This window comes from Bufo bufo, chromosome 2, assembly GCF_905171765.1.
Source record: "Bufo bufo chromosome 2, aBufBuf1.1, whole genome shotgun sequence".
Taxonomy (NCBI): Eukaryota; Metazoa; Chordata; class Amphibia; order Anura; family Bufonidae; genus Bufo; species Bufo bufo.
In genome coordinates this window covers 494,091,382-494,118,597 of record NC_053390.1, presented here as the reverse complement: position 1 = coordinate 494,118,597, position 27,216 = coordinate 494,091,382, and the positions used below count along the sequence as shown (strand labels likewise).

Below are 27,216 nucleotides of genomic sequence, written 5' to 3'. Positions count from 1 at the left end.
ACAAATAAACATTTCTGACATTTAACCCCTTAAGGACCTGCGCCATACATATACAGCGTGGTGATTGGGCGGGCGGCGGGTGAAATAACCACTGCCGGCGCAGTAACCGTTGATATGCAGCGGTCAGAGCTGATCGTGGCACGTGAGATGTGTGGAGGGGGGGAGAGAGCTTCCATCGGGTCCCCAAGCTGCTGTGACGGGGACCTGATGGCAGGGAAGGCAGCCCGATGCCTTCCTTAGGCATCGTGGCTGCCTTCCGTGACAGCCCGTGAGAACCAGACCCCTGGATCTCACAGGAAAATAGGCTGTAAGTGTATTACAGTCTGTAATACACTTACAGCCAAAGCATCACAATACAGAAGTACTGTGATGCATTGTAAAGAGGATCAGACCCCAAAAGTTGAAGTCCCAGAGTGAGACAAAAACAAAAGTTAACCCCTTAAGGACACATGACGTATGGGTACGGCATGTTTCCCGAGTCCTTAAGGACACATGACGTACCGGTACGTCATGTGTTGTTCAGATCACTGCCGCCCGGCCGGCTGTGATCGGAACAAGGTGCCTGCTCAAATCATTGAGCAGGCACCTCGGCTAAATGCGCGGGGGGGTCCCGTGACCCCCCCATGTCCGCGATCGCAACAAACCGCAGGTCAATTCAGACCTGCGGTTTGTTGCGCTTTCTGCTGTTTCTGATCGCTGCGGTCCCTGACCGCGGCGATCAGAAACTTTAGTGTGCCGAAAATATATTTTTATCACCCCCCCCTGCACCTCTGAATGATTTTAGCCCGGTGGGAGGTGCAGGGGGGGTGTTGCGGGCGGTGGGGGCGGTGCGGGAGGCGGGCGGTGCGGCAGGCGGGATCGCGATCCCCCGCCCGCCTCCCATTGAATAATCGTTGGTGTCTAGTGGGGATACCAGGGTGCCAGCACATTGCTGACACCCTGGTATAAACGGCTGACATCGGTGATGCGATGTCAGCCGTTTAACCCTTTCCATACAGCGGTCCGTACGGACCGCTGTATGGAAAAAGTTAACAGTAAGAGGGAGCTCCCTCCCTCTCCGATCGGGGGGCTGCTGTGCCTTTGCAGCCCCCCGATGGAGAGGGAGAGAGCTCCCAGACAGCCCCCCGCCAGATCCCATCCTTACCCTTCCCCGTCTGCGAAGTTCTGAGCAGACGGGGAAGGTTCCCATGGCAACAGGACGCCTCTCAGGCGTCCTGCTGTCCATGGTGCTGAACAGATCTGTGCTGAAAGCATAGATCTGTTCAGTGTAAGTAAAATACAGTACAGAACAATATATATTGTACTGTACTGTATTATACAGACATCAGACCCACTGGATCTTCAAGAACCAAGTGGATCTGGGTAAAAAAAAAAGTGAAAAAAAGTGAAAAAAAAGTAAAAATCCAAAAACACATTTATCACTGATTAAAAATTAAAAAAATAACATTCCCTACACATGTTTGGTATCGCCGCGTCCGTAACGACCTGATCTATAAAACGGTCATGTTACTTTACCCGAACGGTGAACGCCATAAAAATAAAAAATAAAAAACTATGATGAAATTGAAATTTTGCTCACCTTACTTCCCAAAAAAAGGTAATAAAAGTGATCAAAAAAGTCGCATGTACGCCAAAATTGTAGCAATCAAACCGTCATCTCATCCCGCAAAAAATGAGACCCTACTTAAGATAATCACCCAAAAACTGAAAAAACTATGGCTCTTAGACTATGGAGACACTAAAACATAATTTTTTTTGTTTCAAAAATGAAATCATTGTGTAAAACTTACATAAATAAAAAAAAAGTATACATATTAGGTATTGCCGCGTCCGTATCGACCGACTCTATAAAAATATCACATGACCTAACCTCTCAGGTGACCACCGTAAAAAAAAAAAAAAAAAACTGTGTAAAAAAAGCAATTTTTTGTCATCTTACATCACAAAAAGTGTAATAGCAAGCGATCAAAAAGTCATATGCACCCCAAAATAGTGCCAATCAAACCGTCATCTCCTCCCGCAAAAAATGAGACCCTACTTAAGATAATCGCCCAAAAACTGAAAAACTATGACTCTTAGACTATGGAGACACTAAAACTTTTTTTTGTTTTAAAAATGAAATCATTGGGTAAAACTTACATAAATTAAAAAAATGTAATACATATTAGGTATCGCCGCGTCCGTGACAACCTGCTCTATGAAATTACCACATGATCTAACCTGTCAGATGAATGTTGTAAATAACAAAAAAAAAAAACGGTGCCAAAAAAGCTAATTCTTGTTACCTTGCCGCACAAAAAGTGTAATATAGAGCAACCAAAAATCATATGTACCCTAAACTAGTACCAACAATACTGCCACCCTATCCCGTAGTTTCTAAAATGGGGTCACTTTTCTGGAGTTTCTACTCTAGGGGTGCATCAGGGGGGCTTCAAATGGGACATGGTGTCAAAAAAACAGTCCAGCAAAACCTGCCTTCCAAAAACCGTATGGCATTCCTTTCCTTCTGCGCCCTGCCGTGTGCCCGTACAGCGGTTTACGACCACATATGGGGTGTTTCTGTAAACTACAGAATCAGGGCCATAAATAATGAGTTTTGTTTGGCTGTTAACCCTTGCTTTGTAACTGGAAAAAAAATATTAAAATGGAAAATCTGCCAAAAATGTGAAATTTTGAAATTGTGTCTCTATTTTCCATTAAATCTTGTGCAACACCTAAAGGGTTAACAAAGTTTGTAAAATCAGTTTTGAATACCTTGAGGGGTGTAGTTTCTTAGATGGGGTCACTTTTATGGAGTTTCTACTCTAGGGGTGCATCAGGGGGGCTTCAAATGGGACATGGTGTCAAAAAAACAGTCGGCGCACCTTTCACTCTACGCCCCGCTGTGTGACCGTACAGTAGTTTACGGCCACATATTGGGTGTTTCTGTAAATGGCAGAGTCAGGGCAATAAAGATACAGTCATGTTTGGCTGTTAACCCTTGCTTTGTTAGTGAAAAAAATGGGTTAAAATTGAAAATTAGGCAAAAAAATGAAATTCTCAAATTTCATCTCCATTTGCCAATAACTCTTGTGCAACACCTAAAGTGTTAACGACGTATGTAAAATCAGTTTTGAATACCTTGAGGGGTGTAGTTTCTTAGATGGGGTCACTTTTAGGGAGTTTCTCCTCTAGGGGTGCATCAGGGGGCTTCAAATGGGACATGGTGTAAATAAACCAGTCCATAAAAATCAGCCTACCAAAAACCAAACAGCGCACCTTTCACTCTACGCCCCGCTGTGAGGCCGTACAGTAGTTTACGGCCACATATTGGGTGTTTCTGTAAACAGCAGAGTCAGGGCAATAAAGATACTGTCTTGTTTGGCTGTTAACCCTTGCTTTGTTAGTGGAAAAAATGGGTTAAAATGAAAAATTAGACAAAAAAATCAAATTCTCAAATTTCCTCCCCATTTGCCAATAACTCTTGTGCAACACCTAAAGGGTTAACAATGTATGCAAAATCAGTTTTGAATACCTTGAGGGGTGTAGTTTCTTAGATGGGGTCATTTTTGGGTGGTTTCTATTATGTAAGCCTCGCAAAGTGACTTCAAACCTGAACTGGTCCCTAAAAATTGAGTTTTTGTAAATTTCGGAAAAATTTCAAGATTTGCTTCTAAACTTCTAAGCCTTATAACATCCCCAAAAAATAAAATATCATTCCCAAAACAATTCAAGCATGAAGTAGACATATGGGGAATGTAAAGTCATCACAATTTTTTGGGGTATTACTATGTATTACAGAAGTAGAGAAACTGAAACTTTGAAATTTGCAAATTTTTCCAAATTTTTGGTAAATTAGGTATTTTTTTGTGCAAAAAAAATAATTTTTTTGACTTCATTTTACCAGTGTCATGAAGTACAATATGTGACGAAAAAACAATCTCAGAATGGCCTGGATAAGTCAAAGCGTTTTAAAGTTATTAGCACTTAAAGTGACACTGGTCAGATTTCCAAAAAATGGCCTGGTCCTTAAGGTGAAAATGAGCCCGGTCCTTAAGGGGTTAAAAAAAAAAAAAAGTTATTTTCCCAAAATAAAGTTAAATAAAAATTGTCAAAAAATAGAGGAAAAAAAGAAAAGTAGACATATTAGATATCGCTGCATCCGTATCGACCGGCTCTATAAAAATATCACATGAGCTAACCCCTCAAATGAACAACGTCAAACAGTGTCAAAAATGTCATTTTTGGTCCCATAATATCACATAAAGTGTAACACCAAGCAATCAAAAAGCCGTATGCCCCCCAAAATAGTACCAATCTAACTTTTACCTCATCCCGCAAAAAATGACCCCCTACCTAAAACAATCGCCCAAAAAAAAAAAAAAAAAAACTATGGCTCTCAGAATATGGAGACATTAAAACATAATTTTTTTTTTATTTCAAAAATGCAGTTATTGTGAAAAAATTAAGTAAATAAAAAAGTATACATAATAGGTATTGCCGCGTCCATAAGAACCTGCTGTAAAAAAAATAAAAAATTGTTAAAAAAGCCATTTTTTGTGATCTTACATCACAAAAATTTTAATAGCAAGTGATCAAAAAGTCATATGCACCCGAAAATAGTGCCAATCAAACCGTCATCTCATCCCGCAAAAATGGTACCCTGCCGAAGACAATCGTCCCAAAAAAAAACAAAAAAAAAAACTATGGCTCTCAGACTATGGAGACACTAAAACATGATTTATTTTTTTGTTTCAAAATTGCTTTTATTGTGTAAAACTTAAATAAATAAAAAAAGTTGACATATTAGGTATCGACGCGTCCATAAGAACCTGCTGTATAAAAATATCACATGACCTAACCCCTCAGAAGAACACCGTAAAAAAAAAAAAAATAGAAGTGTCAAAAAAGCAATTTTTTGACACCTTACATCACAAAAAGTGTAATACCAAGCGATCAAAAAGTCATAAGCACCCGACAATAGTACCAATCAAACCGTCATCTCATACCAAAAAAAATTGAGCCCCTACATAAGAAAATAAAAATCCCACATGATCTAACCTGTCGGATGAACGCTGAAAATAACAAAAAATAAAAACGGTGCCAAAACAGCTATTTTTTGTTACTTCGCCTCACAAAAAGTGCAATATAGAGCAACCAAAAATCATATGTACCCTAAAATAGTACCAACAAAACTGCCACCTTATCCCGTAGTTTCCAATATAGGGTCACTTTTTTGGAGTTTCTACTCTACGGGTACATCAGGGGGGCTTCAAATGGGACATGGTGTCAAAAAACCAGTCCAGCAAAATCTGCCTTCCAAAAACCATATGGTGTTCCTTTCGTTCTGCGCTCTGCCGTGTGCACATACAGCAGTTTACGATCACAAATTAGGTGTTTCTGTAAACTAAAGACTCAGGGCAGAAAATATTGAGCTTTGTTTGGCTGTTAACCCTTGCTTACTGGAAAAAATTGATTAAAATGGAAACTGCCAAAAAAGTGAAATTCTGAAATTTCATCTCCATTTTCCATTAATTCTACCTAAACCCTAAAGGGTTAACAAAGTTTGTAAAATCTGTTTTGAATACCTTGAGGGGTGTAGTTTCTAAAATGGGATCACTTTTTCGGAGTTTCTACTCTAGGGGTGCATCAGGGGGGCTTCAAATGGGACATGGCAGCTTAAAATTATCCCAGTGAAATTTGCCTTCCAAAAACCATATGGCGATATTTTCCTTCGGCGCCCTGCCGTGTGTCCATACAGTAGTTCACGACCACATATGGGGCGTTTCTGTAAACGACAGAATCAGGGCCATAAATATTGAGTTTTGTTTGGCTGTTAACCCTTGCTTTGTTACTGGAAAAAATGGATTAAAATGAAAAATCTGCCAAAAAGTGAAATTCTGAAATGTCCTCTCCATTTTCCATAAATTTTTGTGGGACACCTAAAGGGTTAACATAGTTTGTAAAATTACTTTTGAATACCTTTAGGGGTGTAGTTTCTAAAATAGGGTCATATTTGGGGTGGTTTCTATTATGTAAGCCTCACAAAGTGACTTCAGACCTGAACTGGTTCTTAAAAAGTGGGTTTTGGAAATTTTCAGAAAGATTTCAAGATTTGCTTCTAAACTTCTAAGCCTTCTAATGTCCCCAAAAAATAAAATGGCATTCACAAAATGATCCAAACATGAAGTAGACATATGGGGCATGTAAAGTAATAACTATTTTTGGAGGTATTACTATCCAATATAAAAGTAGAGAAATAGAAATTTGTAAATTTTTCTAAATTTCTGGTAAATTTTGTATTTTTTTGTTATAAATAAAAATGAAATTTTTTGACTCAATTTTACCACTGTCATGAAGTACAATATGTGACGAGAAAAAAGTCTTAGAATGGCCTGGATAAGTAAAAGCGTTTTAAAGTTATCATCACAAAAAGTGACACGTCAGATTTGCAAAAAATGGCCAGGTCCTTAAAGGGGTTATCCGAGTTATTTTTTTGTTCTTTCTATGTTCCTAACTGGGCAAATGTAACAGCTTTCCAATTAACTCACTTTATCTCCAGTGCCTGGCTTCTCAGATTTCACTGAGGGTCACATGACCTGTGATGTCAGCTTCTCTCCCTGCTCTGATAAAGTTTGTTTACAAGCCTGTACGTCACTGTGCTGGCCACGCCCCCTTCACTCTGCTCTCTGCTAGGATTGTTAACCCCTTCAGCTGCACAGACTCAGGGCTGAAGTGTTTACTGTTTAGCTGCAGGCATTGAGGAGACAAATGCTGGGCACAGGAGCTGACAGAGAAGTTCTGCAAAGCATTACAGATAGGGGGAAGATCCTGTGTGTATTAGCAGTGTCATTATATAAGTGGAACTTGTAGTTCTACACTTACAAGTTGCTGTTTTCTCCCAGCACTCAGGGCAGCTCTTGTATCCACTCCCTTAGCAGTGTCATTATACAGCTGGGACTTGTAGTCCTACACATACAAGCTGCAGAGTCTCCCAGCAGGCAGACATGTCACTCAGGGCAGCTCTTGTATTCACTACCTTAGCAGTGTCATTATACAGCTGGGACTTGTAGTCCTACAGATACAACATGCTGCAGAGTCTCCCAGTACTCAGGGCAGCTCTTGTATTCACTCCCTTAGCAGTGTCATTGTACAGCTGGGACTTGTAGTTCTACACATACAACATGCTGCAGAGCAGGCAGACATGTCATTCAGGGCAGCTCTTGTATTCACTCCCTTAGCAGAGCAGGGGGAGGGGCAGAGGTTGTTTTTATTGCATGTAAACAAAGGGCCAGAAAAGAAACAGGGAAATGAGGAAATATATATATTTTTTTTGCATAAAACTTGCTTAGCTCAGTTATATATCAGATATTCAGTGCTATATTATTATTTTTCATAACTCGGATAACCTCTTTAAGGTGAAATATGGCAATGATCAATATAGTCCGCCTTCTTTTCAAAAAGGCTTCCATCCATTCTTTTCATAAGGCTTCCATCCATGGAGCCTGTCAGTTTCTTGATCACGTGTTTGATAAAGGCTATGTGTTAGCCGAAACGTAACAACCTTGTAACACGTTTTTGTTCACCTGAGCGGTTCCCAATAAAGGGATTTTTGTACTGGACATGCTGCCTCCATCATCATTCATTGGACTGTATATACAGGAGCCCCTATGGCTCTAGGACTCCAGGCAGGCTGTTGCATTCCGGATGACTGCAAGATCTGGTGAGTGCGACTCCACATTATTACCTCTACTTAATCTGTTTTTGGGCAGCAGCGAATACAGCCTCCCAGACACTGTTCAAATCGGTGGACTGTTTTCCTATACCGTAATTCTCTCATTTAAGAAGGGTCCACAGTTCTCAATAGAGTTAAGGTCAGGTGAGGAAAGCGACCATGTAATTATTTTTTCATCTCTAAATGTACACCTTATGATTGCATTTTACTCATTTTGGGCTAAAAATCATATTTTCTATTGGTCTGTATTAAAAATATTCAGCCATTCTGTCATAAAGGGTTAACTGTTTTCTAGCTGTGTGAATCCTACTTTCACGCTGCGCTGGTCATCTAATAAACATCATCTCTAAATTACTAAAAGGTCATAAACACTTATGTAAGCCACATTCTTATCAATAAGACAAGGATTAACCTTTAATGAGTGTTTATAAGGTCAGAGATCAGAGACAAGGAGCCCGTCAGGTCAGGTGAGCTGGCTGACAGAACTAAAGCGTCTCAGCCATGTACAGAGAAAAGGTCTCCACATTTTTAATAAAGATCAATTGAAAAAAAAAAAGATTTTTGCCTCAAAATGAGTGCAATGCAATAATAAAAAAATTTGCCCCAACAAGTGTACATAGCCTTTAACTCCTTGTTACTGGGCCAATTTTTTTGTTTTCATCTTAGTCTTTTCCTCCCCATGTTCTAATAGCCATAACTTTTTAATTTTCCATTCATATAGCCATATGAGGGCTTATATTTTTGTGGGATAAGTAATTTTAAGGGCACCATTTAACTTTTAGTATGATTACATTGAAAAAATAATAATAAAAAATCCACCAAGGTTTTTGTGGTTTTGCCAATGTGCGCTAAAAATCACATGACGTTCTTATTCTTCAGCTCAAATATAGCAATACCAAACTTGTAAACATAATTTTTTTATATTTCCATCCACAAAGCTGTATGAGTTTTTTTTTTTTTTTTGCGGGACAAACTGTAGTTTTTATTGGTACCTTTTTTGTGGTACTTTTTGATCACTGTTATTCTTTTTTTTTTTATGGGGGGGGGGTGACTAAAATTGGCGTATCATATGCTCCCTGCTGTGCTGTGTTTTGGGCACAGAACAGCAGGGAGCTTACCATGGCAGGCCTGGAAGTTTTCACAAGTGTCCAGGCTGCCATGGTTAACTGATCGGAGCCCTGCAATTTCACTGCAGGGGCTTCGATCGTACAGCAGAGGGAGCCGCAGCTCAAGGTTGATTGCAGCACCTGAGGGGTTAAATAACGGGGTTCATTGGGATCGCCATTGTCCTTCATTGCATCCGGGTGCCTACTGTATGATACAGATGGCACCTGGCGCTTATGAAGTGGGTTCACTGTAGTAGTCCGCTTCATACATTACCTCAACCACTGCGCCATTCAGGTACGTAATGGTGGTTGAAGGGGTTAAAGCCTTTACTGGCTTGACATGCAGTGGAGTACTTCAATACATAAACTGAGCCACTGAAATATGCAGACTTTTTCCCTGTCTTCTAAAAACTGGCAGTAGGTTTGGGAGTTGAATTTGAGTCTATCTAACACAAAAAGGGCCAACTAGCGCATCTTTAATAATACCAGCCAATAGCAGTATCCCATCTCCACATTGGAGTTGAAGTAGAGCTCTGTACCCATTACTGATCCAGCCACGGGCCCAACCATCTAGTCTATCAATGGTCACTCATTTCATCGGCCCATAAAACCTTTGAAAAATATGTCTTCACATATTTTTTGGCCCACTCTTGACGTTTGAACTTACGTGTCTTGTTCAGTGGCAGTTGGGATTCAGGCTTCTTTACCTTGACCATGTCCCCAAGCACTGAACACCTTGTACTTCTGGGCATTCCAGAGATGTTGCAGTTCTGGAATATAAAAGCACTGGAGGAGGATTTTTTGTAGTTTTGTGTCTTTATTTCTCAACATCTTGACACAAGGTCTTGATCTTTTTAGGCCACACTCTCCCTCATTACATAAATACAAATCACCTGATATGCTTCAATTCATAAGCATTCAAGTTGATACAGCATGGAATTGGAAAATAATATATGCATAAAAATTATGATATGGTCAAAATAATCACTTTTCTAATAATAGTGCACACAATGTATTGCTGATTTATTCACAGGCACAATATATTATATTTGGCCTTTGAACGCACCTGTAATATGTATTATCTTTCTAAATATAGAAAACCTCTATTCTCAAAATGGCAAGGCTATAGTAAGTAGTAATAGTATGTACATACTATGAAACCGTTCTGGGATAATAACTTAACAGCTGTTTAAGAGCCTTTGTCAGCATGATTAAACCTATTAAACCAGGAATACTGCCTGGTAGGATTGATCATGCTGATTAAAATGATATCTTTGCTTTGTATATATGTTAAACAGCTGCAGAGATATGTTTTTATTTATATAAAAATGAACATGTTGGAGCACCAGGGGGCAGGGCTGAATCATTGGAGTACTGCTTTTGTAACACCTGTGCTCTACACAGTCACCTCTCTCCTTTATTGACAATGCTAGACAATTTTTTGCCAACCATCTTCTCTGTATGTTTGGTGATTAACAGGGCTAAACATGAGCATGCTAAGTGCAGAGCTGTGGCCTGGATGTATTTCTGGAGTGTAATAATATTACAGGCTATAGCTACTAGAGAGGGGTTGCTTTAAGGGTAGAGAGTGAGGACTTTGAACCTAAGACTAGGCTGACCCCAAACTAGTTGCTGCAAAGAGGATGCATTTCTCTGGTAATAAACTTTATAGTTCCGATCTCTTTCTACTTAATATCCATATCCTCAGGAGTTGTCTTCTTGAGACATCCCCTGCAGGCCCTTCTTGAACTCTTTTAGTAAACTCACCATCACCACCTCCTCAGGCAGAGAGTTCCATAGTCTCACTGCTCTTACTGTAAAGAACCCTCTTCTATGTTTGTGTACAAACCTTATTTCCTCCAGACGCAGAGGACGTCCCCTCATCACAGTAACAGTCTTGGGGATAAATAGATGATGGGAGAGATCTCTGTACTGACCCCTGATATATTTATACATAATTATTAGATCTCGTCTTTTTTCTAAAGTGAATAACCCTAATTTAGATAATCTTTCAGGGGACTGTAGTCGCCCCATTCCAGTTATTACTTTAGTTAGCCTCTTCTGAACCCTCTCCAGCTCTGCTAGGCCTGTCTTGTTCACAGGAGCCCAGAACTGTACACAGTACTCCATGTGTGGTCTGACTAGTGATTTGTAAAGTGGCAGGACTATGTTCTCATCACGGGCATCTATGCCCCTTTTGATGCAACCCATTATCTTATTGGCCTTGGCAGCTGCCTGACACTGGTTTCTACAGCTTAGTTTGCTGTTCACTAAAATTCCTAGGTCCTTTTCCATGTATATGCCTAATACCTTCTCTGCTCCTGAGGAAGGGGTTTGTTATTCCCCGAAACGCGTTGAGCCTACCTGACTTATTTATTAAAGGAATATACCAGAAGTACAAAGTATTGGACTGCCGTATCTTCCAGCTATTCTACAAGAGAGCCAGGCGAGGGACGTGGCTGTTTTGGGTGTCTTGAGTTTTATCCCACTACACCCCTCCCTGGTGAAGTGAGTGTGGTGTACATCACCTTTTATACGTTTTAGTGTTCTCCATTTTATATTATTTACCAGATGTTAGATGGTTTTATCATATGGCTACTGAACACTAAGGTTCCCCCCCCCCCCCTCTTTTTTAATGGTAAGGGGAATTTACTTACTTCCAGTTCTTATTTTTAAGTGCACTTAAGTCCCCTACCTTATTGTATGCATCTTTTATATATTATATTCTACATTTGGTGTATATCTCAGATATATATACATTTATTTTTGTAGCAGTTAGGCGCCACTTGGTGATTTTTTTCCTCTCTCTTTACTGTATTGCCACTATATAGCACCTCAGCTTATAGTTCATCACCTACGGCTGCCCTGCTTCTGTCCCAGCATTTTACCGGTCAGGGTCCTCTGGACCCAAGATTATTCTTTATTTATTACACTTTTCCTCCACTTTGGTCTCCTTTTACAGAAGTACAGGATTAACCCTCTCCTTTTCTTTCATAACCTCAACCTGAGTAAGTGCAAGCAGAGAGATAGAGACAGCAGGGAAGCGGACAGCCAATGAGAGGTAGCACTCGAGCGGACAGAGCGGTGGAACAATCAAGGTACCACCAAAAATGGAAGGGGCGAGGCGGGTCAACTAGCCGGAGTCAGTACGAGGGAAGAGGCAAAGACAAAATCCAAAAGCAAGTCGAGGTCAAAATCCGAGAGGTACCGTCAAGGTTCAGGGAGCAGGCAGAAGAGGTGTCAGAAAGCAGATCAAGGGGCAAATCCAAAAGTAAGCTAAATAACAATAATAATACACAGCCTGAGGGACCAAAACCACAGGCAACCTGTAGCCAGCAGGTTGCCTGTATTTAAAGTGGGGAGTGAGGGTCATGTGACGTGGCCAGCGTCACATGACCAACAGACAGACAAGTCGAGCACCAAGTGATCAGCTCGGCGCTCAAGGCAGACCTAGGAGCAGGGAGCCTCCTAGCTAGCAAAGCCGCCCTGGGAACGAGGCCGAACACAGATCCTCGCTCCTGAAGCTAAGCAGCAAGTCTGCGGCTGATGGGAGACCGAGTACGCCTTCGGCGCCCCGTTACAGGTATGTACCTCTAACAATTAGATTTTAGGATGTTTTTAATAATATCCCATTTTGTGGCTGTATTTTTATTTTTGAGGACTTTGTCCCAGTTAGTTAGGCCTATGGCCTCTCTTAATTGGGTAAATTTAGCTTTTTTGAAGTTTGGTATTTTTGTTCCTCACTGAATAAACCCTCTTTTGAATGACAATTGGAAGGTTTTTACTTTATGGTCCCTACTTCCCAGGTGTCCCCCAACCTGCACATCTGTTGTTCTGTCAGGTCTATTGGTTAATACTAAGTCCAGTATGGCTGTCCCTCTAGTTGGTTCCTGAACCAGTTGGGAAAGTTTTTTTTTATTGCCAAGAACCTGTTTCATTTATGAGATATACATGTTTCAGTTTCCCAGTCTATATCTGGGTAGTTGAAGTCCCATAATAACGACCTCATTATGATCTGCTGCCTCGTCTATCTCGTTTAGTAGCAGATTTTCAGTCAACTCTGGTATATTAGGTGGTTTATAATAAACTCTTATTAGTATTTTATTATTGTTTTTGCCTCCATGTATTTCTACCCACAGTGACTCCACATGTTCATGTCTCTCACATATATCTTCTCGGACTGTGGGCGTCCTTCAACAGTGTAGACAAGTGATGCCCAACCTACAGCCCGCGGGCCAAATCGGGGCCCCGAAGCTGTGTCATGCGGCCCGTGTCATGCGCACAGTTGCAGAAGAGAAGCACCTGCGCCGCCATTCCTAATTATACTGTGGGGCAGTACTATTATTAGTTTTGCTGCGACTGAAGACCCTATCTCCCCAGAACCGCCTGTACAGACCCCCTATGGACTCTAAGCCAGGCATCAGAGCACATCGAAGGAGAAGGTGAGGGCGAGTCAGATGGGATCAGGAGGTCTATGGAGGTCTATGGAGGATGTGACTGGCGAGGTGTGGTAATGAAAGTTATTGTATCTGAGCCTATTCCTTAATATGTGATCACTATGTCTGTTGCTCCTCAGGACATGCTTAGCAACATTTTGTGGGACATACGCCTTTTTGATTGATTGGTGTTGCTCTTTTTGCGATGTAAAGTGACAAAAATGGCTTTTTTTTTTACACATTTTTTTATTGTGTTTATCGGACAGGGTGGATCATGTGTTACGAACGCAGTGATGCCTAATATGTGTGTTTTTTTCCTTTTTTTCTATTTCGTTATTATAAAATCAGGTGAAAGGGGCGTTTTTTTTCTTTTTTTACTTGAAATTTTTATTAAAACATTTTTTTGCTTTTTTTAAACTTTATTTCTGTCTCACTCTGGGACTTCAACTTCAACTTTTGAGGGTCTGATTCCCTCTGCAATGCATTACAATACATCTGTATTGTAATGCATTGCCTGTTAGTGTATTACAGTAATACACTAACAGGTTGCTTAGGACAGTGTTTCCCAACCAGTGTGCCTCCAGCTGTTGCAAAACTACAACTCCCAGCATGCCCGCTCAGCCAAAGGCTGTCCGGGCATGCTGGGAGTTGTAGTTTTGCAACAGCTGGAGGCACACTGGTTGGGAAACACTGGCTTAGGAGACCCAGCCTGGGGCTGGATCTCCTCGGCCCCCGTAGGAGGCAGGTCCCAATGCCACGCAGGGCATTGGGCAGCCTATGCATTGCATCAGGCTGCTTTGCTCCCACACCCGCCGCATGCTCCTTCTATGCCGTGGTCAGCGCTGACCGCGGTATAGAAGGGGTTAATTCGTGGCATCGGCTTTTACAGCGATGCCGGCGGATATAGCAGGGGCCCGGCTATCAGGAACTGTCGGGCCCCTGCAGTGATCGGGCATGCACCGCTCCAGTGCCCACCTGATCACCATGACGTAAGAGTATGTCAAAATGCGGCAAGTCACTTGCCACCATGACGCACTATTATGTCATATGTCGGAAGGGGTTAATAAAATATTATTTTACTGAAGTATACTAGATTCTTGGAAAAACAGTAAATACATTTAACTCCACAGCCACATTTTTCAAAATCTGTGGGCTTTTACTCATCCAAGTGGTTCCTAGTCTCTTTTTTTTTTGTGACACACTGGGGGAGAGCTATCAAATATGGTGCAAAGGAAAACTGGCTTAGTTGCCCATAGCAACCAGACTGATCCTTTATTGTATCAATGGAGTTCTGAAAAATTAGTTTTGAATCTGACTGGTTGCTATTAGCAACTAGGGCAATTTTACTTTGCAACAGTTTAAAAAAAAAAAATCACCCTCGTTGTACTTCATGCTAATTCTTTATTTGGGAAAAACACCAAAATTTTTCCCATTTGAAAAACTTAGCTTTTTTAAAAATTCTAATTTGTCTGTTATTAAGACAGACCACACAAAACAATTAATTATTAACATTAGCCATATGTCTACTTTATGTTGCCATCATTTTTTTAAAATATACTTTTAAAAAAATTTAGGACGTTTAGCAGCAGATTTTTGGGGGAACAATTAAGTTCTAATTTGGCTATGAGAGAAATTTATATGAAATTTCCCTCACCCCATTTTTAAAACTGTACCCCTCAAAGTATTAAAAACTAGGAGGGGATCTCCATTTCCAGGAAAGGGCTTGTGAATAGAAACATGCCCACCAGAATCATCCCACAAAGCTGGAAAACTTCAAGGCTTAGATGACTGTGAGGAGATCACTTTGGTCTTAACACTTCTTTTACTCAATGATCAGTTATTGGTTCCTGCCCCCATGAGTTTCAAGTCACTCCACATATTTTGCATTGCCTTTGGGGACTCAAATAACTCGAGAATGATCTGCTGCTGCTTTAAGAATCTGTATATCTCACCTCCATCAGTGTATCGCCTATTCCTCACAATGACATCAGACATTATGCTATCCCAATCCATTTCTGAGTAGAAACGCATCTTAAGGGCCCATGCACACGGCCATTGCCCAGCCGTGGCCGTATTGCAGCCCGCATACAGTGGGTCCACAATACACAGGCACCGGCCGTGTGCACCCCGCATCACGGATGCGGACCTATTCACTTGAATGGGTCCACAATCCAGGAGATGCGGTGCGTTGCGGAACGGTAGCACGGATCAGAAGCACTACGGAGTGTTTCCGTGATGTTTCTGTCCGTGCCTCTGCACCGCAAACAAATAGAACATGTTCTATTTTTTTACGGTGTGGACGGATCAGGATCCATTCAAGTTGAATGGGTCTCAATCCGTCCTGGCTGCCGCACGGATGTTGCCCGTGCTTTTGGGACCGCAAATTGCTGTCCCCAATGCATGGAACGGCCGCACAACGGCCGTGTGCATGAGACCTAAGGATGAGATTTCATTTATGGTCCTGTAGGTTTCCTGTAGTCCTCTTCTCTTGGGACTGCCTTGATTTAGTTCACCATCTATCAAAAGGTCATCCACCAGTCCCTGTGCTGGGCTTTTTTGACAATATCAACAGTTTACGGATATATTTTCTAAGAAGCAGGTAGAAACACTATCTATTCCAAAAAACAAACCCATGATGGAACCATTCCACTCCATCCAGGCCAGACACCTCCCAGGGGTGATAGTATATCCATTTTCTCTACCATAAAATGATGCAATGTTGGCGTACATTAAAGAGAATCTGGAGATAGAATCTATTTGTGAATTTTTTTCACTCCTGCTGGAGCTGGAGTCTTCTTTAACAAGGAGGATGGTTTGCAGAGATAACGACAAACATCTGTCGCACATCTATCTCACACAAAGGGATTACAGTAAGGATGGTTGGGCAGCAGGGAAATTAGTGGCCACCATTTAAGCACTCATCTCCAACACCCACTAGGGCTAATTTAATAGAAAGCCAATTTACCTCTTAGCATAATATTTTGGGAGTGTGGAAGGAAACTATAGGGCATCCACATGAGAAGAACATACAGATTATATCCAGATGTTGCCATGGGTTGAGTTTGAATCCGGGACCCTGCATTGACTATCATGATCTGAAAAAGAACATATAAAAGGTATCCACTCACAATGATCTCACAGTTATTTAATTGCATTAAATAGGACTTCTGCCAGGTGGACCTGCGTAGAGACTATTAACCAAATATGGATCAAAGAAGGAGAACAATATCCAGTAGGGGCACTGTAAGTAATTGGTGATGCCATTTGGTTTCTAACGCTCCTGCAGTCTTTCAACATTTTGAAAATATCTTCAGGTATGTTCTTTACAAGTATTTCCTAGTCTATCTGTGGATCCACAGCATGTACATCTGCTCTGTCTTACTGCGGATGTGAGAGAACTCTTTCAGTCTTTCAAAAACAAGTGATTCCTAGGCTTCATCATCTCTTTTGGAGGGACTTTGCATGGATCACAATAAAGTCTCTGGAATCAAATGCTAGTAGAGAGAGAAATACAAAACTGCACTCCAGACTTACTGATGCCAATTCTTAATTCATTTATTTCATCAAGAGTTCTTGGATACTGACACTATGGTAGCCAGTATCAATGTTTGTAAACCTAATGGTCCTTCTTCAGAATGACAAAGTAGAAAAGAGGAGGATGCAGGAACTTGCAGTACTACGGGAGCTGCAAGGATGGCATCCCAGAAGTTACATTTGCAATTGGATACCCTGGCTGCAGCCTGTGAGCATTTAATGCCATTTAAATGTTTCTCAGTTTTGTTGCAAACTATTATCATCAGTTTACCCAGAACTACTCTCACATCATACCACCCTTCAAAAACTAACCGGAAAAGAATGAAAGACCATGGGTGGCAGACTTCCGTAGTTCAGGCCTTTTATCTCAAATCCTGCTGATTCTCTGCGCCAGATCTTGAAAGGCCTTTCTTCCTGGACGTTGACACCTCCTCAGTTGGAATTGGTACTGTTCTTTTCTCAGCAGTCAGGGAAAAAAACTATTACCTTCCAAGAGTTTTTTCTTTTAAAAAAATTCTCCCCTATCAAGAATGATTTGATTACTGCATTGGTAATCGTGATTTACTAGTTTTGAAAGATCTCTTGAAAGCTGACAATTTGGAAGTTTCCTGTGACTACAGTATTTACTCTGACCATAGGAATCTGGAACATCTTCAGCCTGACAAAACCCCCAACAAGCACAGTATGCCTTTTTTTCATTATTTCACATATTATCCTACAGAGAAGAACCACACGGCAGACGTTTCCAGGTTATTTGACAATTCTGAAGGTTTTCCTAAGGACTCAGCACATTATCATCCAAAATTGTGTCAATAAATACCTGTCACAGCCATACCTATGTTAATGGCCAGCATAGAATAAACTGGTGAAGTCATCTGCTGATAATGACCAGCCAGGCCAAGTCCTTAAAAGAATCCCTCATCTGCAGGTAATTGCTGGGTCATCAGAAGTGCAGTTTCTCAGTTTCCCTCCACCTCTGTTGTGAACCTTGTTTGTTCCGGACTCCAGCTGTTTTGATCCTGATTTTTTTCTGCTGTGATAATGACATTTCTCTACAATTCTTATTTGAAGTTCATGAATGAACAGTCTGCAGCTGGGGGTGTGCCCCTGCACAGTCTGACATTATCCAATCAATGTTGTCATTGTCAGACTGTGCAGGGACAATGAATGAATGGCACAACATAGAGTTATATGAAAAGATATTTTTATTGAATGGAGAATGCAAGTAATTACTAAAACAGATACGTTATGATAGGCTGCAGTAAACGATTATTTTAGAAATAGAGTATTCTATCGATAATTTTTTACGATTAATCAAGTAATCTAATGACAAAAAAATTAATTAATAGACTGTTTTCCTTTATAAAAAACCTCACCAAACCCCCTGCCATCAGTCCCCAACACCCTCTGTTCCCCCCTGTGCGATCAGACCAAGTGCATCAGTTCCCCCCAGTGCCATCAGCTCCGCTTCCCCAGTGCCTTCAACTCTTCCCCACCCAAGTAGGGCTGCAACGATTACTCGATTAAATCGAGTAAGTCAACACAAAAAAATCCTTGATGCAAATTTTTTGCATCGAGGATTCGTTTGTGTCACATGACCACTAAGCGGGAGTGAAGCGCTTGCTATTACTCCCGCTCCCTGGTCTCCCGCTGGCCCGCAATGAGCTCGGAATACTCACCTTTCCAGCAGGGGGCCTCCGGACACTCCACAGCACGTCCATGGTCCTGCGCTGCACTGAACTCCTGACGTACGCCGTGACCTGACACGCTGTGTGACGTCAGGCTCAGAGCAACGCGGAACGATGGAGTGTCGGCGGCGCCACTGCTGGAAACGTTAAGTCTGACAGCCACTTGCCACGCAGTAATTATCATTACAGACTGTGCGACTAAATGGGGAGCTGAGTTTTCATCACATATCAGGCCCCTTTAATTGCTCTCAGGAGGTCAAGCGTGTGAACAGCATCCAAACCCCCAAACCCCAATAAGACAGGCCAGTGATCGCACATAGGCTGAATAAAGGAAGATGGTAGAACAGCCAAGACAGACACTAGCACCCACTCCTCCATTGTAACACTGCGCTTTATATATTACCCCATTTACTGCTGCAGCAAATACAGCTTAGGCTAAGTTCACACGAATGTGTGTGATCTGTGGCCGTATTGCGGCCCGCAAATCGCGGGCCGCAATACACGGCCACAGTTCCGTGTGAATTCTGCATCACGGATGCGGACCCATTCACTTCAATGGGTCCGCAAATCCGGCATCGCGAAACGGCCGCACGGGACGGGACCCCTCGGAAGCACTACGGAGTGCCTCTGTGGGGTTACGTCCCGTACTTCCGTTCAGCTAAAAGATAGAACAAGTCCTATCTTTTTGCGGAACGGCCGGATCGCGGACCCATTAAAGTGAATGGGTCCGCGATCCGATGCGGCTGACCTACGGCCGGCGATCGTGCATTGCGGCCCGCTGGCCACCAACAAGTTAATTACAGGGGAGGGAGGGGGGCCGGCCGCACTGGCCACCAATGAGTTAACTACAGGGGAGGGGGGGGGCCACACTGGCCACCAATGTGTTAACTACAGGGGGGGGGGGGCTGCCCCCTGTTGCCTGGCAGCACCTTCCAGGCAGCAGGGGGCAGTCATGTACACAGTTCTGTTAGTATATTCTAACCTGAAGCGTCCCCATCACCATGGGAACGCCTCTGTGTTAGAATATACTGTCGGTTCTGAGTTTTCACGAAGTGAAAACTCAGCTATGAAAAAGCTTTCATGCAGACGGATCTTCGGATCCGTCTGTATAAAAACTAACCTACGGCCACGGATCACGGACACGAATGCCAATCTTGTGTGCATCCGTGTTCTTTCACGGACCCATTGACTTGAATGGGTCCGTGAACCGTTGGCCGTGAAAAAAATAGGACAGGTCATATTTTTTTCACGGCCAGGAAACACGGATCACGGATGCGGCTGCAAAACGGTGCATTTTCCGATTTTTCCACGGACCCATTGAAAGTCAATGGGTCCGCGAAAAAAAAACGGAAAACGGCACAACGGCCACGGGTGCACACAACGGTCGTGTGCAGGAGGCCATAGAGTAATATATACCTCCTGCAATCTGCAGAAGACATTATATCACCCCTATAAAGGAACATATATCTCCTGTAATCTGAAGAAGACATTATATCACACCTATAGAGTAACATATAACTCCTGTAACCTGCAGAAGACATTATATCACCCCTATAGAGTAACATATACCTCCTGTAACCTGCAGAAGACATTATATCCCCCCTATAGAGTAACAACTGGGGAGAGCTGAAGGCACTGGGGGAGTGGAGTTGATGGCATGGGGTGGGGGAGAGCTGATGGCACTGGGGTGGGGGAGAGCTGATGGCACTGGGGGAGTGGAGCTGAAGGCACTGGGGGATAGTGGATCTAATGGCATTGGGGGGAACTGAGGTACTTAGGATGATCGCACAGGGGGGAACGAAGGGTGTTGGGGACTGATGGCAGGGGGTCTGATGAGTTTTTATAAAGGAAAACAGTCTATTAATTCATTTTTTCTTATTAGATTACTCGATTAATCGTAAAAACAATCGGTAGAATACTCGATTTCTCAAATAATTGTTTACTGCAGCCCTACACCCCAGTGCCATCAGCTGCCCCCCTAGTGCCATCAGCTGCCCCCCTAGTGCCACCAGATGCCAATCCAGTGCCACCAGATGCCACCCCAGTGCCATCAGCTGCCCCCTCAGTGCCATCAGCTGCCCCCTTAGTGCCATCAGCTGCCACCTAGTGCCATCAGGCTCCCCCCAGTGCCATCAGCTTCCACCCAGTGCCACCAGCTTCCACCCAGTGCCACCAGCTTGCCCCCCAGTGCCACCAGCTGCCCCGAGCTAGCCCCGCCAGTGCCACCAGTTTGCCCCTTAGTGCCACCAACTGCCCCCCAGTGCCACAAGATGCCCCCAGCTTGCCACACCAGTGCCACCAGCTTGCCACACCAGTGCCACCAACTGCACCCTAGTGCCACCAGCTGCCCCCAAATGCCACCAACTGCCCCCCAGTGCCACCAGCTTGCCCCCCCCAGTGCCACCAGCTTTCCCCCAGTGGCACCATTTGCCCAACAGTGCCCCCAGCTTGCCCCCTCAGTGCCATCAAATGCCTCCCAGTGCCATCATCTCCCCCTCCTAGCCATGTCACCAGCAACAGTACTTATCTTTCCTGTAGGGGCGCCGCTCCACAGCTCCTCCATCTTCTTCTCTGTGTCGTCCTGACGCCACACAGCGTCGTGTCATAGTGAGCGCTTACGTGCACTATGACCTGACTATGTGTCATGAAGAACGTGCAGCGCGGTGCGGGCCGGCACATGACCATGGAGACCATGGCAAGCGCTTCACTCCCGCTCCGTGGTCACATGACACAAACGAATCCTCGATGCAAAAAATTAGCATTGAGGATTTTTTTGTGTCAAATTACTCGATTCAATTGAGTAATCGTTTCAGCCCTATGTGACAGGTTCTCTTTAAAGGGATTCTGTCACCAGGTTTCACCCCTGTCAGCTAAATATATGCTGATGTTCAGGGCCTCATCAGGATTCCTAATGTGGGCTTCTAAATGTGATCCGTAGCCTTATTTTGCTTAAAAAAAAAAAAAAAAAACAGGTTTTACTAACCTGTCACTCAAAGAAATAAGGTGCCCAAGGGGATGTCAGGGGATGTCAAGGTGCCCGCCGCACCCACCGCCGTTCGTGCCCAGCGCCGCCTTTCCAGACTTCTGCACCGCCTCTCGCTCTCCCTCCATCCCCCCTCCTCCTGCTGTAAGATCTTGCGCGTGCGCACAGGGCTCTGCCTGATGCGCTCGTGCGGACTTTCGATTTGGCTTCTTGAAGTGAAGTGCGCATGCGCCAGCACTTCGCTCAACCCAGGTATGACCTGCACTCTGGCGCCAGCCTCTCAGAGCCCTGTGTGCACACGCGATATCTTACAGCAGGAGGAGGGGGAGGGAGAGTGAGAGGCGGCACAGAGGATTAGGAGGCGGTGCAGAAGTCTGGAAAGGCGGCGCTGGGCACGAATGGCGGTGGGTGCGGCGGGCACCTTGCATCCCTTGACATCCCCTGACATCCCCTTGGGCACCTTATTTCTTTGAGTGACAGGTTAGTAAAACCTGTTTTTTAGCAAAATAAGGCTACGGATCACATTTAGAAGCCCACATTAGGAATCCTGATGAGGCCCTGAACATCAGCATATGTTTAGCTGACAGGGGTGAAACCTGGTGACAGAATCCCTTTAAGCTGCCCAAACACTTCATATAAGGGTCCAGTCACACATCCGCAACTGTTTTTCAGTCCGCAAATTGCATATCCGCAAAACACGGACACCAACCATGTGCATTCCACATTTTGCGGACTCCACATCGCCAGCATTATCATAGAAATGGCTATTCTTGTCTGTGGTAGCGGCCAAGAATATGGCATGCTCAAATTTTTTTCGGGGCTGCGGAACGGAAGTGTAGATGCGGACAGCACACAGTGTGCTGTCCGCATCTTTTGCCGCCCCATTGAAAATATATGGGTCCGCACCCGTTCCGCAAAATTGCGGAACGGATGCGGACCCATTATGTGGACGTGTGAATGGATCCTAAAAGTCAGTCTGCTACTTTTGTCAGAGTCAGTCAACAATCTCATGTATTGAAACCTCACAACTGTTTTTCCTAAAGTAAGGGCAAGGGAAACAAGTGATAGGTCTAGGACATGCTGGACTGTTTTTGTCCTTTGCCTATTGTCAAATAGCTAACTCATGTGTCTGCCTAATTTGGAAGGGTGTCAGAATTGTAGGGGGTTAACCTACAAATTTAAAACTCTTATTTTCACTCAATTTTCTGATGGACTTTCTTCCCTTTCTGTGAATGGGCAGCAGCTCACAAGAGAATCAATTAGCTCTTTATAACCCTTTACTCCCTCACATATAGCCCCAGAGATACATATGACTATGTAATTCCCCCCACAATTCCCTTTCCACTGTTTAAAGAAAGATATAGCTATATAATTCTATGAATTTTTTAAGTAGGGAGAATTGTCTGGACTGCTCCACCTGCTTCACTATGAGATCACTATGCCAGCTCTAAAGGGATAGGAAGGGAGCAGGGAAGCTACTGAGAAAGTTAGATCACTGCTGAATGCAGGAGATGGTGGATCAGAAGGATAAACAGTGAGGAAACTGTAATGTACATAAAAACAATATTAGGCTACTTTCACACTGGCGTTTTGGTTTCCGTTTGTGAGATCCTTTCAGGGATCTCGCAAGTGGTCCAAAACGGATCAGTTTTGCCCTTAATGCATTCTGAATGGAAAAGGATCCGCTCAGAATGCATTAGTTTGGCTCCGTTCCGCCTCCATTTGGCAGCTTTTTGGTGTCCGTCTGACGAAACTGAGCCAAACGGATCCGTTCTGACATACAATGTAAGTCAATGGGGACGGATCCGTTTTCACTGACACAATATGGCACAATAGAAAACGGATCCGTCCTCCATTGACTTTCAATGGTGTTTAAGACGGATCCGTCTTGGCTATGTTAAAGATAATACAAACGGATCCATGCCGTTGTATTATATGAACGGATGTGTTTGTGCAGATCCATGACGGATCCGCACCAAACGCAAGTGTGAAAATAGCCTTATTATTGCATATATATTGTAATAATACTTACTTTTAAGTGCCCTATTCATTATATGTTAATACTCTTTGAGGGGTAACCCATTTGAAGCAACCAAAGGCTCCTTATAATGGTTCTATCTATACTTTGTATGTGCAATTTACCAGCACTTCTAGATACATAGTAAGCCACAGTGTTATAGGTCAGGTCATTGCTATCAAATGATGATCTTGCATTTTGGGCCCATAACACAAATAATTTATATTTTAAAGATGCTTTCCAGGAAAATAATATATATATAAAAAAAAAAAGTTTAAGAGGTTTCCCCAGTTAAATGATTACAGGTGCTAAAATATCAAAAGAAGTAATACCCTTTTTCTCATGTGTCACTTCAAGCACTCTGGTCCTCCCTGCTGCTGTTTGTTTTCCAGGCTGCAACAGTAATGTTCCATGCACACAAGTCACCACACTGCAGCCAGTCACAGACCTCAGCAGAGGAGACCCATATACTGCTGAGGCCAGTGACTGGCTGCATGGTGACCTCACATTACAGCTGCAGACAGGAAAAAGTTAGGTGTGTGGAGGATAGAAGGGCAGAAAAGGGGTTAGTATTCCTTCATTTGCTATTTTAGCATGTACAAGGGCTTCCCGAGTTTTTATTGAACACAGAAAACCCCTTTAAATATGTAACACCCCAGAGTTGTGTTACTGCCCTTTAGGAGCCATTATATTGTCATTTGATGCGATTTTGATTATGTCATTCACAAATGTGCATAAAACCATGTTAAAGGTAATTTTTTTCCTTGTAATGTTACAGGTCTACCAGCAGGTGGCAGCATCATTGGTAGGGATAGTTTTAATGTTATGGCCATTCAGAGTGGAACGATCCTGTTCTGTTATACCCCCCCCCCCCCTCCTGCTTAAGGGAAGTAGAGGTTCCCACATCCTGCAGCAAGGGAGGAAAAAAACTGTTAGAACCTGTTCTAGCTCTCCCTGGATAGGGAAGACAGCAAGGATCAAGTCTCATGCTGAGATTTGATCAAATTCCCAGTCTGAGCTGACACAAGTCTGTCAAGTCTGACACAAAGCAGAAAGTTATAGACAACTCCAGTTCCAGGAAGAAATCATCCCCTGAGAAGATAATTGTGAGTAAAGTCCAGAGACCCAGGAGAAGCCATTCCTCCTCAGCTAGTCAGTCCCCAAACAGCAGAAGATAGAGAGTGCAGAAGCCAAATTCCTGCCACAGTATAGAGCTACTAAGCAGACGTCTTTTCCTGCAAGCGCCAGGTTGATAGAGCAGAAGATAAATCCCTGCCAACCATTGCCAATACCTGCTGGGACCTAAGACTAAAGCTGTATCTTGCTTGGATGAAAGTTTGAACTTCACCAAAAGTCTGGATCACAATTTCTGCGGCAAATTCCTCTATTACTCCTACTATCACTACCCTCAATTTATTGCAAGTGAGCCAGGAGTCAGGAGTCCAGCCGTACCCAGTAGGGATCGACCGATATTGATTTTTTAGGGCCGATACCGATAATTTGTGAACTTTCAGGCCGATAGCCGATAATTTATACCGATATTCTGGGAATTTTGATTTTTGAGAAAAAAAAAAAATTCCTACACAAATCTGCTGAAAATTAATATGTTTATTGTTAATGTGTATTTTTTTGTTCATTGTTAATGTGTATTTTTTTTTCTAAGTCTTTTTCATTTATACTTAATATTTTTGTGTTGTTTTTTTTTTACTAACTTTTAGCCCCCTTAGGGACTAGAACCCTTGTCCTATTCCCCCTGATAGAGATCTATCAGGGTGAATAGGAGCTCACACTGTCCCTGCTGCTCTGTGCATAGTGCACACAGCAGCATGGAGCTTACCATGGCAGCCAGGGCTTCAGGAGCGTCCTGGCTGCCATGGTAACCAATCGGAGCCCCAGGCTTACACAGCTGGGGCTCCGATCGGAGGAGCAGGGGAGAGGGGATCCTGTGGCCACTGCCACCAATGAGTAATACTGGGTGGGTGGGTGGGGGGGCGCACTGCGCCACCAATGTTTTTACTATTGGCCGGGATTGGGGTGGGGGCGCACTGCGCCACCAATGATTAATACTGGGGGGCTTGGGGGGGGAGCGCACTGCGCCACCAATGAAGATAAGTCTCTCAATCATTCATATACAGGAGGCGGGAGCTGGCTGCAGAATCACATAGCCGGCTCCCGACCTCTATGAGCGGTAGCTGCGATCCGCGGCACCTGAGGAGTTAACTACCGCGGATCGCAGCTATCGCTCATAGAGGTCGGGAGCCGGCTATGTGATTCTGCAGCCAGCTCCCGCCTCCTGTATATGAATGAATGAAAGGCTTATCTTCATTGGTGGCGCAGCGGCCACAGCCCCTCCCCTCCTCTTGTCTTCTCTTCTGTCATTGGCGGCAGCAGCAGCAGCAGCAGCAGCACAGGGGGAGGAGACACTGCTTCCTTCTCCCCTGTGCTGCGGAGGGAACACAGAACGCGCTGAGAGCAGCGCGTTCTGTGTTCCCCATACGTTATCGGTATATCGGCAAAATAGATGCCGATACCGATAACGTTCAAAATCCTCAATATCGGCCGATAATATCGGCCAAACCGATAATCGGTCGATCCCTAGTACCCAGGTAGGAGACACCGTTGATACCATTATCACTTCTATACAGAGACATTACACCACTCTGGCATTCCTAAACTGGGACGTGCGTTATAACATCTTTGAAGGGCCCTGTGACTGTACCCTGCGCACGCTGCAATTGGCGTCACGAACAAACTATAGACTATTATACCCATATCGTGACCCACTGCATTAAAGTGGTGTCAGTATACCCGCATCCTGGTCACTGCAAATATAAAAAGGATTACTTCACAATCCCCTACTGCTGCCATCCTGACACTGCTTCAGTTACTGCTGCTCTCCATTTACTGTCCCAGTTTGACACACCAGAAAGGACCACTAAGGTCCAGGAAGGAAGTTGAGAGTGGCATGGACCAGCATCAAAACTGCATCAGTGGGGGATTGCAAGGTGAGGATTGCGGTGGTCTGGGTAAAAATACCTTTGTTGTTTTTTTCAGCAGGACTGGCAAAGGGCACTTGCACCTGGTGAAATGAAAGCTGAGGTTATCAGTCCTGCTGAAGAAAGGTGGTCCCTCATTCTGATATGATCTCTGCAGTGAGCCACTTCACACCCTCTCCCTTCTGCTTTGAGCGATGACTGTAGCATCCAACAACAGATCACATAAAAAAGAAACTTGCGTGCAGTGTACCAAAGTAAATATTTTCTATAATAAATTATATAAATTCTTACCATGAATTACTGTTATCATCAGCTTCAAGCAAATTAACAGCTTTATTGATGACATTGCTGTGAGGTAATCAAAAATGATGTAAGGCCAGGAAATTCCCTTTATTTTTTTACTTTTTCTTCAGGTATAGATTAAATTGCCACCTTTCAAAGGATAAAGCTGCCACCGAAACTGATAGTAGGAAAGGTGCAAGACCTGTGAAAACAAAGAAATATAGTAATAAATTACGGAGCAAAATCAGCCAAGAACAAGTTTTATTATTAATTGTGTTAGGAGTAAAAGTTGTTTTGTTCAACATTAAAAGGGTATTCATGCTCAGTCGCCCTCCTTCATTCCTATAGGAGCACCTAAAATAGCGGAGCGCTGGCTCGGCTATTTCCGCCAGCCCCATAGAAGTGAATGGAGCATTGGCCGTGGTGCGCCTCCCATTAATTTCAATGGGACTTCCGAATA

General features: G+C 43.4%; 1 protein-coding gene across 2 annotated transcripts in view; it reads right to left on the bottom strand.

The window, feature by feature from the left end:
• The window catches only part of ADGRL3 (adhesion G protein-coupled receptor L3), a 1,148,457-nt gene extending 1,121,510 nt beyond the window's left edge, over window positions 1–26,947 (bottom strand). For both annotated transcript variants that reach the window (XM_040417792.1, XM_040417793.1), the window contains exon 1: window positions 26,766–26,947. In XM_040417792.1, the coding sequence (XP_040273726.1) occupies window positions 26,766–26,820 (55 nt within the window). In that variant the 5' untranslated portion in view covers window positions 26,821–26,947. The remainder of the gene's footprint in view (window positions 1–26,765) is intronic.
• Between the last annotated feature and the right edge of the window lie 269 nt (window positions 26,948–27,216).